Below are 17,739 nucleotides of genomic sequence, written 5' to 3'. Positions count from 1 at the left end.
AGATTCCTAAATTTATTTCTACTAGCTTGGCATTTTCTTACTGGGAAGAATTTAGGATCTAAGTACACTGAGTGATTTACCACGGTATTCACAGTTGTAAGACATTTACTAGCATTAAAGAAAAGAAATTCCCAGACCTATTGCCAAAGGTAATTCACTATTTTGTTTTCCGTGTCTTTAAAAATGCTTGCTAATCTCCTTTTCACGTCTGTCGTTAAATCTGATCTCATCCTTGAACAAAAAATTTCCTTCGCACATTCACGTTTCCAATTCCATGAAACTAGATTGTTTTAGAAGTTCTTAGTCTTTGGCTTATAAATTATATTGTTCTTGTTAAGCCATTATTCACAAACTTACTAAAACCTCAAACAACTGAATTGGTTGAATATACCTTAGAGCAATAACGTTGCCTTACTCACTATAATTTTTTATTTTTAAGTGGCCACTGATTCTATCCCATACCATGAAGTCTTCCAGATCCCATTAATGAAAGTCATATTGCTTACCTGTCTGGCTGTCACCCACATCCTACTCTGAAGTTCTTATAAGTCATGGCTCCAAAAGTGCAATGCCCAGACCAGCAGCGGCCATTACATCTGGGAGCTTGTTCAAAATGCAAATTCTCAGACCACGCCTCAGGTCTATTTATTTAGAAACACCGGAAGTTAAGGCCCACTAGAAGTTAGAGCCCACCGGAAGGTGGTTTAACAAGCCCTCCAGGTGATTCTGATATGTGCTAACATTGAGACCCACCATCACAGATAATCCTTATAAAAATAGTAGTATCCAAATATGGGTTATCATCTAAATCACGTGAGGATCTCGTCAAATTATCGTTTTTCCAGCCTTGTCACAGAGATGGAAAGTCCACAGGCAAGGTGTGGCCAGTCTAGCAGTCTATAGTTTCAAACAGTACGCAGGTGATCCTAATGGCCAGCAGATTTAGGAACACTTCTCCAAGGCTGTGGCTATTTACAATCAGTTACACATTTCAATGAACTGCTTTCCTATTTCATAGTTAAGTTCCTTCAGAATTCCTGGATAGATTTTTTGTTTGTTTTTTTAAAATCTCACTGATGTATCTCTACAGAGCTTTTGACAAATTTAATCTAAAACTACTTGTTCTGATGCTTCGGGCATGTTTCAGCAACCAATTTACAAGAGAAACAGGCCTAAAAGTCTTGCCCAGTGAAAAACACAAAACAGAGAAACACACACAAAAAAAACAAAAGCAATAATGAAAACAAATTTATACTGTCTCATGGCTTCTTTTAACCCTTGAGCACATATTTAATACATTATAATCATCCAATTGCCCCAGCTTTCAATAATTGGCTTCTTCATTTAATATAGATTATTTTTTTTTAGCTTTTTAACTATTTTTTTTTAATTTATTTATTTTTGGCTGTGTTGGGTCGTCGTTTCTGTGCGAGGGCTTTCTCTAGGTGTGGCAAGCGGGGGCCACTCTTCATCGCGGTGCGTGGGCCTCTCACTATCGGGGCCTCTCTTGTTGCGGAGCACAGGCTCCAGACGCGCAGGCTCAGAGGCCATGGCTCACAGGCCCAGTTGCTCCGCGGCATGTGGGATCTTCCCAGACCAAGGCTCGAACCCATGTCCCCTGCATTAGCAGGCAGATTCTCAACCACTGCACCACCAGGGAAGCTCAGGATTATTTTTTTAAAAAGAAAAAATAATATAAAGAATATTTTGAAGCAGATTTAATGAGCTCTTTTTTGAGGACAACTATGTGCACAGTACTGTACCTCACTGGCTAATCACCTTTTCACCCTAGCCAAAAGCCAGAGGAAAACTGAGATGAGAAAATGCTTTGACTAATGTGTATCTTCACCATCCTCCAACTGATTCTGCCCAAACTTCCTTTTATATTCTTCAGAAGGATAAGAGTAAACTTTGTTTCTGATAGGTCATCTGTCAATCTTTGTTCCATACTTCAGGAAAGTGATGGGAGAAGATTTTAAAAAGAATTTTTAAAATTGCTCCACATTTTCTTTCAATCTCACCATTCTTTAAGAGTACAGAATACAGAGCCAGGCATCCTGATTTCAAATTCCATGGCATTGGGCAAGTTACTGTATATCTCTGTGTCTTGGTTTCCTCTTCCATAAAATGGGTATAATGAGGTTGTTATATGGAGGAAATTATTCAATACATGTAAGTCTCACAGAACAGTTTCTGGCACATGAAGTACAACACGTGTAACTGTTATTAAGACTCCCATGTCAATGCTCTTTTCATTTTAATCTGCTCTTTGTAGTTTGAATCTGCAAGCCCACATTTATGTGTATCCTAGAGCCCAAGCCCATGTCATCCTGCCTCCAACAAAACATCTTGCTGTCCTATTCTTGATTTTCTACAATAGTTACAGTCCATACTATAAAGTCTCAAATTGTTTTCAATTTCCTGTGTCATTCTCTAGTGCTACACATCTTCCCAATTCATGGTGTGAGAGGAACGTTGTGGACATCAGTTTGGAGTCAGAAAGACCTAGGTTCAAATCAGATTTTATCTCGTCCCCTTTCCTCCTGGCTCATTCTGCTCCAGTGTCTTTGGTTGAACACATCAGACATTCCTCTGCCTCAGGACACTTGTACTTGCTATTCTCTCTGCCTGGAATGTTCTTCCCCAGGCATCTCCATGGCTTATTTCCTCACTTCATCTTGACATCTGCCTAAGAGCACCAATCAGAGAGGATTCCCCTCTAGCTAAAATAGCACCCTCACTCATTCTTTACCTCCTGGCCTTGTTTTATTTTTCCTCATAGTACTTATAATCACTAGACATTTTATTACGTATTTACGTGCTTGTCTGTGTATCTTCTGTCAGCCCTCACTAGAATATAAGCTCCAGGAGGGATGCTTACCTAATCAGGTTGTTGTGTGGACTGAATGAGATAGCATGTATAAAATATAAAGCCTTCATAAATATTAAAAAAAAAAAGCCTAACAAAGTGCTGAGCATACAGCAAATGTTCATTTTCTCCCTTTCTTCAGGATAACAAGTAAAGAGGGTGGGCACGTTGCCTCTCTTGTATCTCTATCACCACCGCCATCCCCCACAATCAGTATCCCAGAGACCTGAGAAGAATGGATGGAAACTTCAATTTTATGGTCATTATTTAGATTTACAGCAAATGTCAGCATATCCTAATTAGATTTTAAACACCTTTGGTTGTGAAAATATAGGCATATATTTCTTACACGCACACAGAGTAAGAATAAATAAAAATGCTTGTGAAAAGGGTTCTTTTGATTATTTTTTTCCTAATCAACAACTCATTTTCTTTCACCTATTGTTATTGAACATCTCTCCTCCTGATCTTAACACAGCTTCTTGCTTTAGTAAGTAGGAAGCATGGAACACAAACCCATCTTTCTCTTATGTCTGAGTACAACACCTGGGCTCAGGGTCATTATTATGGACACCAATTCCATTTGATGTAAGATATTAACGATATGGCATACTGGCCTGACTCTACTCTGACCTCAAGACAAACCAAGGTAATTACTTTCTCAAATTAAACTCCCAGGAAAGGTTCTTATTTATCTCTTATTTGTCACATTTTTCTAACATACACATACACACACACACACACACACACACACACAGAACCTGTTTAACAAGGGTTCTACACTCAAGTTTCACTTGAAATTATAGTTTTCTAAATCTGGTTCTGTTTGACATCACAAGAATGAAATAACCAGAGTTTATTTAAAACTTGAAAGAATAAGTAAATGATTCAACATATTTTTTAAAATAAAGGAAATAAAGTATCACAATCATGTAAATGCAACTATATTGCCCTATTCTCACCCAACAACAGTAAGAGAAGTAGCAGCAATAACAAGTTACCATGTTTTTGTTTTTCCATTCTGTAGTTTATTCCTGGGACTAAGCTTGTTGACAATACAGTTTAATTGCTTTCATTACTCAGTGCTGCTCTGACTTAGTCTCACTACCCATAGTGACCTTTAAGCCACCTCCAAGAACAAATCGCCTTTGTGAGGGAAGAGACATGCATAAACTTTGTTTATGCTTTTTAAATCATCTTATCCCTAACTCACAAGTCAGCAGAGTATTGAAAAAAAATTAATGGATGGTTGCATTTGAATTCTATCTCTACCATTTCCCAGTTACCCTGGTAAGAACTGACTTGACTTCTTTGAAATTCTGTTTCTTCATCTGTGCTTTGGGCATCCAAATCAATCCTACATCAGAATAATGTACAGAAGATTACATAAGAGATCACTAAAAGTGCCTGGTATTTAAAAATACCAAAATAATGTTTATTTTTCTTCCTTTCTTCACCCTTTTTCTGTCCAAGGTATGAAACACCTAAGTCTAGAGCATTTTCACTATGTTCTCTCATTTACTCCACATACAAGTACTGAGTTTCCACAACATGCCAGGTACTGTGCAAAATGTGGGGCTACACTGGTAAATAAAATACAAACCTCATCCTAAAGGAGATCCTAAACCAAAGGACTAAATTATACTCTAGGTACATTAAAGGTTATATTTGACAATCAGACATTTTCCCCAGGAAGAAGAAATAATGCCCAGCTATCCAAAGGTTTTACAATGTGTAGGATTCACAAACTATGCAGTAATACAATATCCTGTGAATTACCTCACTGCCCAGATCAATGCAGGACCGTGATGTTATCATACCAGCTTAGTCGTCTATCTCCATCAGTGGACCCAAAGGCACCAGTTATACAAGGTACAGTATAGTCACACATTTTTTTCCCTCCCCTCCCCTAAGTGTACTTAATGGGTAATGAGACAAAAGTAGGACTTAGCCATTATTTATCACTGGTTCCTTCTGCATTCATTTTTCAAAGTCTATTCACCTGGAGTATGTGATTTTCATAACATGAATTAAGCTCTTGTTTTAGTACCGTTACCACCGCATTCTATAGTTACATCCGATAACGTGATGCACCTTTAAACAATGAGCTCTTTTTGTAGCTGTAATCCAAATCATTCCCACTTTGCCCTAGGCTCTAGTAATTTGAATCATTATTGTTTATCTTTTAAAGAAAACTAATTTCATTTAGTGCTAGAGTATCTAATACTTTTAAATACTTAAAAACCCATATTCCCACAAAATGGCTGCCGATAACTCCGAAAAAAGGAAAGCAATTTTAAACTTTATCTTTTTGTTAAAAATGTGTCTTTACATGGGGGGTCAACTTTGTGATATAAAGTCCAAACAAATGGAAATAGATCTTATTCTGAAACTGGCACCCACACTGGACAATGGGCTGGTGACAAATGTCTGTCAGGTCCAGTTCTGCTACTTCCCCTCAATAATTCCTGAAGGTTTTATTTTATGACAGACTTTATAAAGTCAAGAAAAAGGGAATAAAACGGAGTTTACTCAGCAATATTACCTTAAACCTAATCACACATATAAGTTGTAATAATTAATAATAACAATAATACGTAGCTATAACCACAGGAAAACCCTTAGTTAGGAATGATAGAAGGAAATGTCTTTATCTTGAGTCAAGGTCCAGATCTTTTGTCTTCATCTTGGTCATTTTGCCTTTTATAGTGATCTTATAACAATATATAAATGTATCAAATTAACATGTTGTATACCTTAAATGCACCCAAGGTTATAGTCAAATATATTTCAATAAAAAAGAAATAGGAACATTTTTAAAAAGAGAGACTCAATTTCTCACCCTATTTGACCTTAGCATTTTGAAGATTCTATTGCTATGTCCTCACTTGGTGCTAATTATTCATCCTTCTTTCTTTTCTATTAACAGTGATTTATAATAATGATCTATTGTTACAATGATTATTGAATAAAGGAGACAAGCACTTATACGAATAATCAGATGTACTCAAATAACGGGAAAAAACATTAAGAGCCCTATTTAAAAAGTAGTTGTAATTCAAAATTTCAAGTTAAGGGTTATTTTCATTCATTAAAAAAATCAATAAAATATTTACAAACTAGTAAAAATTGCTTTTTGAAACATCTACATAGAAAAAATTTTGCCATTTTCAGCAACATGGATGGACTTGGAGGGTATTATGCTAAGTGAAATGTCAGACATAAAGATAAATACTGTATTAAATCGCTTATATGTGGAATCTGAAAAATACAACAAACTAGTAAATATAACATAAAAGAAGCAGACTCACAGATCTAGAGAACAAACTAGTGGTTATGGTCGGGGGCTAGTGGGGGCGGAATACAGGGGTAGGGGAGTGGGAGGTACAAACTAGTGGGTGTTAGACAGGCTCAAGAATGTATTGTACAACACGGGGAATATAGCCAATATTCTGTAATAACTGTAAGTGGAAAGTAACCTTTAAAAATTGTATAAAAGTTAAAAAAATTTTTTAAAGAAAATACTAATTAAAGATATCCCCAAAATCATTTTACCTGTACAGCTTCAAGTCTGTGGATCAAAAACTGGAAGTTCCACCATGGGTCCAATCAACTGATTTTCTCAACCATCTGACAAGTCTTACCAAGCTTTTTAGCAGACTAGTAATATAATTAAGGCAATTTTAATATACTTATGAGTAATAGTCATAATATATCATTTATGTATAATTGCTAACTATACACCTAATATGTTACAGTAAATATATCATGTTACATGCCAAATTATAGTCTCATCCCTCCCACCAATCACAAGTAAGTCTTCCAGAAGTCTTTTTCACATTTCTTTCTCCTGTAGCATTTGAGGCTTTATCTTGTACAGAGTGGGTGCTCATTAAAATATATGTCAAAACAAAACATTCATATCCCCAAATCTACTGAATATCCACTGGTAGGAAAGGTAATTTTCACTTCTACAGTTTTCACTGTGAATTCAACATTCAGAAAACAAAGGAATATAAGTTTCAGTTATGCAGGATGAATAAGCTCTGGAAATCTAATGTGCGGCATGGTGACTACAGTTAACAATACTGTATTACGTACTTGAAATTTGCTAAGAGAGTAGATCTTAAATGTTCTCACCACAAAAACAGAAAGGTAACTATGTGAAGTGATGGATATGTTAACTAGCTTGATTGTGGTAATCATTTCACAGTGTATACTATATCAAAACATCATGTTATATACTTTAAATATATATAATGTTTGTCAAAAGAGAGGGTCAGAGAAAGCACTGTGATGATAGAAGCAGGGGTCAATGACAGACAACTTTGCTGCCTTTGATGAAAGAGAAAGGAGCCAGAAGCCAAAGAATGTTGGTATCTGCTAGAAGCTGGAAAGGGCAAGGAAATGGATTCTCCCCTTGAGACTACAGAAAGGAACACAGCCCTGTCAATACCTTGATTTTGGTCTAGAGAAACCCATATCAGACTTCCGAACTACAGAACTGTAAGATAATATAAATTCATGTCACTTTAAGCCACTAAGTTTGTAGTAATTTTTTATGGCAGCAGCAGAAACCTAACACAATGCCCAGGGTTTTTTTTAAATACTGAGAGCAAAAGCCTTAATACAGAAATAGTTTGACAATATGTTTTTACATATTCCATTTCTTAATGACAGTTTAATTGGCCTCCATAATAAAGGGCCAAATATTTTCTGATGGTTAACCGAACACAGTGACCCAATTAAAATCTAAGGCTTGACAGTAAACTAAGAGATCAAGGCCACCACATAGCTCCTATTATTATTATTAGCTCAGCTTTTTAAAAACTGCCTCTCCCGAATATTTATCTTGACTTTATGGTATGAATTATAACTCAAAGTAAGCAAATCGTTGATGCCGTGGTTCCTATTTATAAAATTTCAGCTAATAAATGAAAAAGGAAAGATAGAATTGTATATTATCATTTTGCAATGCCCTAATAAAGCAATGAATCTTAGTCAGGGATCAACAAACTCCAACTAAGGGCCAGATCCAGTCTGTGGCCTGTTTTTTTCTTAGCCTGTGAGCTAAGAATGATTTTTACATTCTTAAATGGTTAAAAAAATTAAAAGAAGAATAATATTTCATGACATGTAAAAAATTATATGAAATTCAAATTTCAGTGTTTATTTATAAAGTTGCATGGTAACACAGCCATGTCCACTTATTTATATAATGTCTATGGGTCCTTTCGGGCTTAATAGTAGGGTTGAGTAGTTCTAAGAGACCTTATGGTGCACAAAACCTAAAATGTTCACTATTTGGATTTTACATAAAATGTCTGCCAACACCTGCTCTAGACAATGATCATCAATGGTAGCTAATATCTAAAATGAGAGGCAACCAGAATATCTATGCAGTATCCTCGCCAAAAAAATCAAAACCGATCGGGCTTCCCTGGTGGTGCAGTGGTTGAGAGTCCGCCTGCCAATGCAGGGGACACACGTTCGTGCCCCGGTCCAGGAAGATCCCACATGCCGAGGAGCGGCTGGACCCGTGAGCCATGGCCACTGAGCCTGCGCGTCCGGAGCCTGTGCTCCGCAACGCGAGAGGCCACAACGGTGAGAGGCCCGCATACCGCAAGCAAAAAAAAAAAAAATCAAAACCGATAAAGGCTGTTTATCAAACTACCAGTTCATAGGAAATACAATGGACAGAGGAACATGTAAGATTAACACCATTGGGATGTATTCTGAAAAATATATAATGTAGGAAACTCTACAGGACAAATAAGTTCCTTTGAAAAATAATTTTCAACAGAAAAAGAGGAGACCTGGACAGGAAACGTATAGACTGAAAAACACAAATAACTGTAATGTGTAAATTACAGCTGTATTCTGATTCAAACCAACCATGGGTAGAAAACAGAATTATGAGATCATTAAGGAAATGTGATCCCAATTTAATATATGTGGGTATTACGAAATGATTAATTTGTTTAAACTTCATAATGGTATTGCAGTTTTGTTCTCATAAGGGGTCCTTATTTTTCAGATATTTTTTAGAAGAAGTAATATGATATCTGGAATTTGCAAATAATCTAGTGAACAGGGAAAAAACAGGAAATAGGGGTATGCAAATGAAACACGATTTGTCATGTTTTGATCATTGTTGAAGCTGGATTATGGGTAAATGTGGTTATTACACTATTCCCTCTAGTGTTGTATATGTTTGGATTTTCCTTAATAAAGGTATTTTAAAAAGCATCCTTTCCCAAAAATCTTGAGGTTCATGAAGATAACAATTTTATAATCATAATTTATTTCAAAACATAAAGAACCCAGTGGTAAAAATACCAAAAGCAAAGAGTATCCTGTATTTCAATATGGTACAGATTTCACATTTTATTTCTAAAAATGTCAATAAATTTACCTTCAGTAAAAACATAGAATAATGGACATTTCAAGGACCAGAATCAACTGTGGAAAACAATCATCCTGGGGAAGACAAGCTGACTTTATTTTCCGAAGCACTTTCAAAACCAGAAGCCCAATACAAATGATCATTAGCCTTATATTACCTCTTGTCTGTAACCAACATTTTAATTTCAAAAGAATTAAAGATTATAAACACTTCCCCATCAAACAAAGGCAACTTCTTATATTTGTTGTAAGACCTCTGATTAATACCAAGAGTTAGGTAACATACATTTAACAAGTAGCTCTTGCAGACACTGAAATAGCTACACACATCAATACACTTAACATTCACAATTCATCCTGGAGACAGGTATTCCCATCCTCATTTTACGATAAAGGACTGAGACACAGAAAGATAAAGCTACAAAACCAGTTAATGACCTGAGCCAGACTGGAAATCAAGTCTGTCTGATCTGAATGTCAATCCAGTATTGAAGAAGGCCAGCACCATTCCCCTTCAACTCCTTGCAAATTTTGGATCTGTTCAGAGATTAGGAGCTGGACAAGCTTGACCTTTCTCTAGGGAAGAAGCCCTGGTCCTTATATCTTCCAAAGAGCAAGGTCAGTTCCTGAGATTATATCCTGTTTTTGCAAGTTAAGGACCAAAGAGACAAGTACAAAGATTTTCATTGAATAGTGTTTGTAATAGCCGAAAAAAATAAGGAAATAAACTAAAATTTTGCCAGTAGAGAAATGACTAAATTACCTGTGGTACAAACATACTGAAATAATATGCAACATCTACTTCTAACTCCTTGATATACCTCAAAAAATACAACGTTGAATGAAAAAAAGCAAATTGCAAAAGAATATATACCATACATTCACGTAAAAATTTTTAAACATACAGAACCATACTATTTACACATAGTTATGAATAAATAAATATGTAGTAGAGATTTTTTTAAATAAACCTATATGAGAAGAATGAACCTCAAGTTCAGAATAATTCTTACCTTCGGGAAAGGAATCAAGAGAATGGTAAGGGGATATTTTAGCTGTGTCTGTAGCAGTTTACTCTTAAAAAGATATAAAGAATATATGGCAAATTGTTAACCTTGGTTTAATGTGTATTATGAGTATGTGAGTTCTTTTCATAGTATTTTCTATTTTTGCCTATTTGGGCCAATTTAAATTTTAAATAAAAATAAATACAATAATTACTTTTTCTTTATTAGGAAAAAAAAAAAGAACACGAGTGAATCTTAAACAGTGGGAAAGGAAGAAGGAATCCTCCTGATAGAACTGGGGAGAAAAGTGAGAGAGGCCAGGGTTCCAATCTAGATCTGCTTGCTTCCAAAGCCACCATACTGTTCTCTAAAATAAATTCAGATTGTCCATAGAACTTTCCAAGTAGAGATGAACTGCATTCAAATTGAGCCTGTTGGGAACACTTACCCAAAAAGTTGTCCCTCCTAATCTCACCATTATAAAGTTCATTCCCAAGGAAGTCCTAGAAAAATCAATGCTTGTGGAAGACAAAACCTACTGATTATCACAGTGAATGTGTTCCATTTTGTGTGACTATTTTGTGGTTGAAGTTCTGGTATTCTACAGAGGCATTTTAAATAAATATACAATCCCATGACATTGTATGCAAGGATTGGCAGCTTGCCATGTCAACTCAACTAAGATAACCATCCTGAGGAAAACTGAAGTACTGATTCCCACCTTGTTGAGATCTGAGTAATTTCCCACATCTCTTGAGGTATTTGGTGAGATCAAAGAATTCAGGTACTTAGGTCAAAGATACAAAGTAGCATTTCAGCAATCTATTAATTATTAACAAATAGTTTCCCAGAAATACATATATTTGCATGATAATTTTGAATTATTCACTAACACTATAGACTAAATATGTACTAAGTAAAACCTGCAAAATAATCTACAATCGGATCCAATTTCCACCAGGCAAGTCCTTAAGACAAAGAGGGTAGAGCCAGGATTGAACATGAGGGAAAACAGACCTTTAACCCTCCCATTAAACAAATCCCAACTCCTCCAAATGTATAAGCTAGTTTCATCGCTTTTCTCTCTTCCTACTTGTTTAAACCCTCCTTCTCTAATAGGTTCTTCACCCAGCAAATAGAAAGCTCAAATTTCTCCCATCTTGAAAAAAAAAAAATTGCCTATATTTCTTTTTTCCTTCATAGCTAAGAACCTAAAGTCTACCTCACATTAATCAAAAAGCACCATTTTACAATTAATTGGTCACTTTATTCATTGAACAAATATTTGAGTGCTTACTATACACCAAGCACTATTCAAGGCATCTGGATAAATCAGTGAACAAAACAAAGATCCCCACTTTTGCTTACAGTCTAGCTGAAGTCAGGCAATAGATAATAAATTCTGTGATGCCTGGCACATACTGAGTACTACCTACGTGTTTTGCCTTATTGCTGTCATCGCTGTTACTTCTCTGTCTCATCTGATGTGCAGTCAGGCATCGACCCTCATGAGTCTGTTAAAATGACTGAGAAAGGAATTATTGCCCTCTTTCCAAATTGCCAAAGCCAAGCAACTCTTTTTCTTCCTCATCTATTGAGAATCAGGCACCAAGTCTAGGATGCTTCTTATCTAAATTTTCCAGCACCATCCATTAAGAGGCATTGACTACTTTAATCTTTGCTCTACTGTATTCTGACCATGAAGCTAGGCTATGTATAACCCTGTCTTGTTGCTTTGCATATCTCTGTCGTGTTAAACCATTAGTTCCATTGAGGAAGTTGTTCAGTACCTACCATGGTGCCTAACACTTCCTAAGTACTCAATGAATATTAGAGGAATAAAAGTTTCTTTAAACATTGTTCTCAATAATCCTTTCATATTTGCTCTGCCAGCCCCCCATTTGGCTTTGCAAATGAAAGAAACAAGAAGTAAAGCCAATGCACAGACCAGCACAGCTGGTCAGAACAAATGAATATGTTTTGCTACTATTTATAAATGATTTTTAATGATTCAATTCTTTTTCAAGATCTCAATAAATAATGGCAGAAGAAACTGCTGTAATATATTTGGGAATAACTGAAAACATGTTTAAAACCATCCTCGTACAAGGATATTTTTCCTCTTCAAAACTTAAAATATTTGAATTACTCACCTGCCCCCTAATACCATGGCCCTCAAATTAAAGATGAAACTAAATTCAATTAAATTTTTAATTCACTGTGATTGATGAGAAAAAGCTTGTTAGTTATATTAATTACTAGAAAAATTCAGAAATGCTTAAACAAAATAGACGATTATCAGAAAATGGCTTTCTTCCCCATCAAAGAATCACAATAACAAGAAAATACAGCCATATTCCTAAGTGATACAACACTGTCCCTTTTTTTATTTTTTCAACACAGGGAGTAAAAGGCAGTAGACAAAAATCAACCTGTCAAGAAATGGTTTACTCAGTAATGGACTAGCACTACAGGGGATTTGTTCTGCTTTCACCACCGAGCCCTTTGTGTAACAAGAACAAACTATTAAGGGTTTAATGACACTGCAATAGCATATTAGACACTGTAAAAGGAAACGAGGATTCTTTTCACCAAGTTGCTGTTGTTTCTACGGCCCCCATGGGATCTACCATTCACACAATCCTCAAATGGGCAATCGGTTGGGAAATGAGTTTTTCTGACTTTAGCCCTGCCTTTGACTCAGCTTTCTCTCATTTATTTTAAGATCTTGAAGAACCCAGCTTTTGGCAGGAACAACTGGAAGTCACTTGCTCCAAAAGAGACAAGTCAGCCTCGGAAACGGAACAAGGTTTGTTCATGGAATCCCCCCTGCGCGCACAGCATCTCAAACAGCTGTGGGAGGAGTGAATGTGGTACCAGCTGAACGGGTCTCGTCTACTTCACAGGACTGCTGTTTCATAGACTCACTGCTGCTTCTATACGCTCTTAGCTGCCCTCTTGTCTGCACAAGGTGTGATGTTCTGTGGTGGGCACCTGCTGATGAGGGTAATTATAGCATTAGTGGAAGCAAGCATGACATCTAAGGTTGAAAAACAACTCCGTCATTTGACTCCCTCAGAACTGCTTCTTCTTTTTCTTTTGCAAGAGGTTACTCAGAGATTAAATTAAATCTGCAACTATTTGAAAACAAGCCTTTAAATAGTTGTATAAATAGACTAGAGGAGGAAATCACCTTTCAAAATTAAAAGTACTATATGTGCAGGTGAACATTTGATATTGTAACACCAGACGGCACTTGCTGACTCAGCTTTCAATAGATTTCCATATATTTCTGTGTGGGTGTAATTAAAACAAATAATAGGAATAACAAGAACAATACTTCAAGGAGAAATATGAAATCCAGATCTTATAGAATGGAGGCAAAGAAGTTTTAAATTACTTTTATGCTTATTAACCGATTCAACAGAGACATTACATAAAACATTAATATCCAGAAACTTCATTTCATATCCAAAATTCAAATATATAACTTTCATATTAATTTAACTGTAAAGTTGATATAAAATTCCTTTACATTTACTAAAAAAAAAAAAACACAGTATTTTTAGATTTTAAAAATAATCCATGATGCACTTTCAGAGAGGAACAAATTCCAAGGAATGAATATGATTAGATCCTACTTCACTCTATCAGAATTTTATGATTTGGGGTATATTCTGAGTATTGTAGATTACTGGATTAAAGCTTTCATTGTCAACCATGAAGTCTAAAAATAAGCGGAGAGGAGAGTGTTTCTTGAATTAGAAAAATGAAAAAAAAAACAAAAACTTTTCAAATCAGCAAGGATTGATTTGTCAGACACACCCAGGACTGTGGCCCAGAAATTGAAAACATGCCCTTTAAATGCCACTGTTAGGACTCAGAACGGCTGCCTGTTCCTCCAGCTATTGCACAGGGTAGTGCTGCTTCTGCAGAATAGAAGCAGACCCCAGAGAGCTGGGGCAGGGATGGCACACACTGTCCTAATGTGGGCCTGCCATACTCTGTAAAGACTATCAGGAGACCATTTTCTGAGTACCAAAGGGATTGCCAGGAATGTGACTTTTTGATTTCTAATAGCAGCATTAAAATCATGGGACCAGCCCAGCCTCTAAGATATTTCTAAGAAAACCCCAACATATTTAGTGATAAGTAGGAAATCTAATTGCCAAGGTTGATTCAAACATACCTCCTCTATACTTCACACACAAAATCACCATGACTCAGATCACAGAAGAAAAGTACTTCTGGATAACCAAGAATATGGCAGACCTCTCTTTGCTGAAGAAAATCTCCCCCATTATCCATGAAGTATGTCTGCTTTGTTGTTAGTGAAAATGAAAAATAATGCAATCATTCCCATTGGGGACAGAGTCATAGGCTGTATCATTCCCTGGGAATAACTTTAACTGGAAGTGATTTCAAGACTCTAACTAAAGCAGAGAAGAGAGTAACAAAGGCCACATTATTAAAACAACTATATAATCATTTTACATTCTCAAAAGAAAGAAGACAGAAAGATGTTAGAAAGCTTCCATGTCTTATTAACTAATTTTTTCCACATTTACCTATTTTGTCTTCAAAGGAAAGAGTAAAATCGTTACACGATTTTTATCAGGATGGATGCCACAATATTTCTGAGTACAACACAAAATGAATAAGATCCAAAGCCACATCACAGAATATCTTATTTATTCATAAGAATAAATAAAAAGCAGTATTAATCAAATTAACTGCTTTAATCTCTTCCTAATCTCTATAATTTAAGCTATTTTTTACATGAAATACAGTGGAAGTTGAAAATAGCACCAGCTCACTTTAAGAGGGAGAAAAACATCTTACCTTAAAGATTAAAAACTTTTATAAGCATATCTGTTGCAAACATTATTATTGCTTCCCTCCTGTTTGCAAAAATAAGTTGGATGTCTTACTTACAAATGAAGTAGAAAGTCTTTGTTATGAATTAATGGAATCAAACCTTGGTTAAAAGCCATCATCCCAGCTCCAACATTTACAAAACCTCATTATATTTGTTTAAAAAATTCTGATAATTAAAATCACAGCTAGGAGCACTTATTAGATTTTTTTAGAACAAAATCAATATCAAACTTGCCATGCAATGTGAGAATAAGCACAGGCTTTTGCCATAACTGGTTTTTAGCTGAATTACTAATTACTAATGTTGCAATTAACAAGTACTACAGAGAAATATAGGACCATCACCACCCTTAGTAAACAGGAGACATGGTTACTTTTCCAGATGTCTTCTGGTTGTCATGGTATCTATTATGTCCTCTTTCTCTCACATTTTTATTCTAGCTAACAGACCTGCAAGCTATTTAATCTAACTTACAGTTTTATGAAGATTTTATATGTTCCTGATATAGACTCTGAATGTACCTGTTGAACAAAATCAAAGAGGCAGCACGAGAAGTTACTTAAATTGATATTTGGACTTTCCATTAAAAAGGGGATAAAATTAATTTAGTTCACATAATTGACAGAAACCAAAATCAATCAACTTTATATGTTCTACATAATTTACTTCAGAAAAAACCTACCTTCAGAATATTTTCCTTTTTAAAATATTTTCAAGTCTACATTCCTAGAAAAATAATATTTCAATGGCTGAAATAAAATTAATTGCATTTTAAGTGTTCTATATCCATATTTTAATTAAAAACCTACCCATTCAACACACTAAATATGAAAATATTTCAAATAAATACCTAATAACATTCTCTGCTAGTAGTTTTTGTGAACAAGCAAACAAAATAAACACAAATACCAAAAAATGGTATGCATTTATATTTTACTCTTTTGAAGGAATATTTTAGACATCCTGCTTTTTAGGGATTAATTTTTGTCCTGCAGTGATGACCTTTCAAAAACAGAACAGGGTAACATTATTCGTGCTATACAATGTTTATGTACCATCCTTTTTTTAAAAAATGAATTCAATTTCTCTTCACTATACAATCTCTGCTGTCAACTCCTCTGGATGTAAAACATAAATACACACACACTGATGTTCTCAGTGATGTCTTGGAAGTTAAAGTGGTGTACCCTTCTTCTCTAGGAGCAACAGGAGGGCTCTGCACTCTCTTCTAGAACAGAGTTCTCTCCCTCTAGGCTGAAGGAAAACATAATATTTAAATACTAAAAATGCAAATGTGGCTAAAGTTTTTATCAACTGTACTTCTCTACACACATACGATGCCTATATTAATTTCGCTTGAGTGCTTTTATTGCACTAATTAGACATTGAAAAGGAGCTGGCACATGGGAAAACTGTTTTCTGAACGCTGTATATGTTAACAGTCGGATTATAAACATCTGGGATATTCTTGCTATTCTCTGCGTGTAAATGACTCTGCAAACAACTAAACGCACCTACTAACATAGTGGGGGTGTGCGATGGAAAAGAGCAAGTGTTAAGAGTAAAAATATGGCATGCCCTTCCTATTCCGCCCTCATTCAGCGGATGCCTAGTACCTTTGAACACCCTGCACAAGCAGACCCTCGGGACGTATGCGAGTCACAACAACACACTCGACAACATCTCCTACGCCCCGTTAACTGCAAAACTCTAATGATCTGACAGTGAGCCCTCGCCTCTCGAACATGTTTTCCATTTTTTGCAGAGACACCAGAGATGTCAGGAGACCCTCCCCTAGCTGAGGAAAGGAAAGTCGTTCCTTCTTGCCCCTCCTCACAGCCCCCAACACTTTCATTAGAAGCGGCTCCACAAGTTCCTGGCTTGAGCCTCTAAGGAGGCAAGTTCAGCACCATGGAAAGGGCTCGAGTCGCGTGCAGAGGGGGTAGACACCAGGGGCTCTCCCCCAGCCACTCACCGGCGTCTGCTGCGACGGGAGTCCCGAGCGCTTGGTGGATCCCTGCTTGGAACTTAACCTTTTCCACGACTCGGCAAACCTGCCCCGGCTGGCGCTCCGGCTGCGCCTGCGGCTCTCCGCGCTGTCCTCGCGGTCCGAGCAGCCCCGCTCCATTTCGGCCGCGTCTCTCCACTTCTTCCCCATGCTAAGTTCGCCTCGCTCGGCCGGGCAACACCCCGGCGCCGAGCGCTCTAGCTCGCTCCTCAAACCGCCGGGTCGCACTCCCGCCTGCGCGTAGCTCACTGTTGGCGCCGCCTTTTTGCCTCCGCTGGCTCCGGCCACAGCCCTGCTGCACTCCGTTACCGTCGCCGCTGCCACCAGGCTGCGCTTGAGCCCGCGATTGGCCAAACTAGGGGCTGGGGCTGCGAGCGCCACCTGCGCCCGAGACAGCTTCCTTTTGCGCCTCCCAAACTGCTCTCCACCCGCGGCCGCCGCCTTCCCTGGGGGGAGGGGGGTCACGGCCCACACCTGGGGCTATTGATGCGCCGCTGGGGAGCTACCTCCGGTCACCCCACCCCGCCCAGTCCCCCAGGCCTGGAGATCAACCTCACCCCACCACGAGCTG

At 37.0% G+C, this 17,739-nt stretch overlaps 1 protein-coding gene across 4 annotated transcripts in view; it reads right to left on the bottom strand.

Annotated features, from left to right (window-relative positions):
* The window catches only part of TRPM3 (transient receptor potential cation channel subfamily M member 3), an 832,361-nt gene extending 815,043 nt beyond the window's left edge, over nucleotides 1–17,318 (bottom strand). For all 4 annotated transcript variants that reach the window (XM_024126887.2, XM_024126889.2, XM_024126890.2 and 1 more), the window contains exon 1: nucleotides 17,136–17,318. In XM_024126887.2, coding sequence (XP_023982655.1) covers nucleotides 17,136–17,318 — 183 coding nt within the window. The remainder of the gene's footprint in view (nucleotides 1–17,135) is intronic.
* Between the last annotated feature and the right edge of the window lie 421 nt (nucleotides 17,319–17,739).

Source organism: Physeter macrocephalus, chromosome 9 (genome assembly GCF_002837175.3).
Source record: "Physeter macrocephalus isolate SW-GA chromosome 9, ASM283717v5, whole genome shotgun sequence".
Classification (NCBI taxonomy): domain Eukaryota; kingdom Metazoa; phylum Chordata; class Mammalia; order Artiodactyla; family Physeteridae; genus Physeter; species Physeter macrocephalus.
The sequence above is the reverse complement of the archived record's forward strand: the minus strand, read 5'-3'. Positions and strand labels throughout refer to the sequence as shown.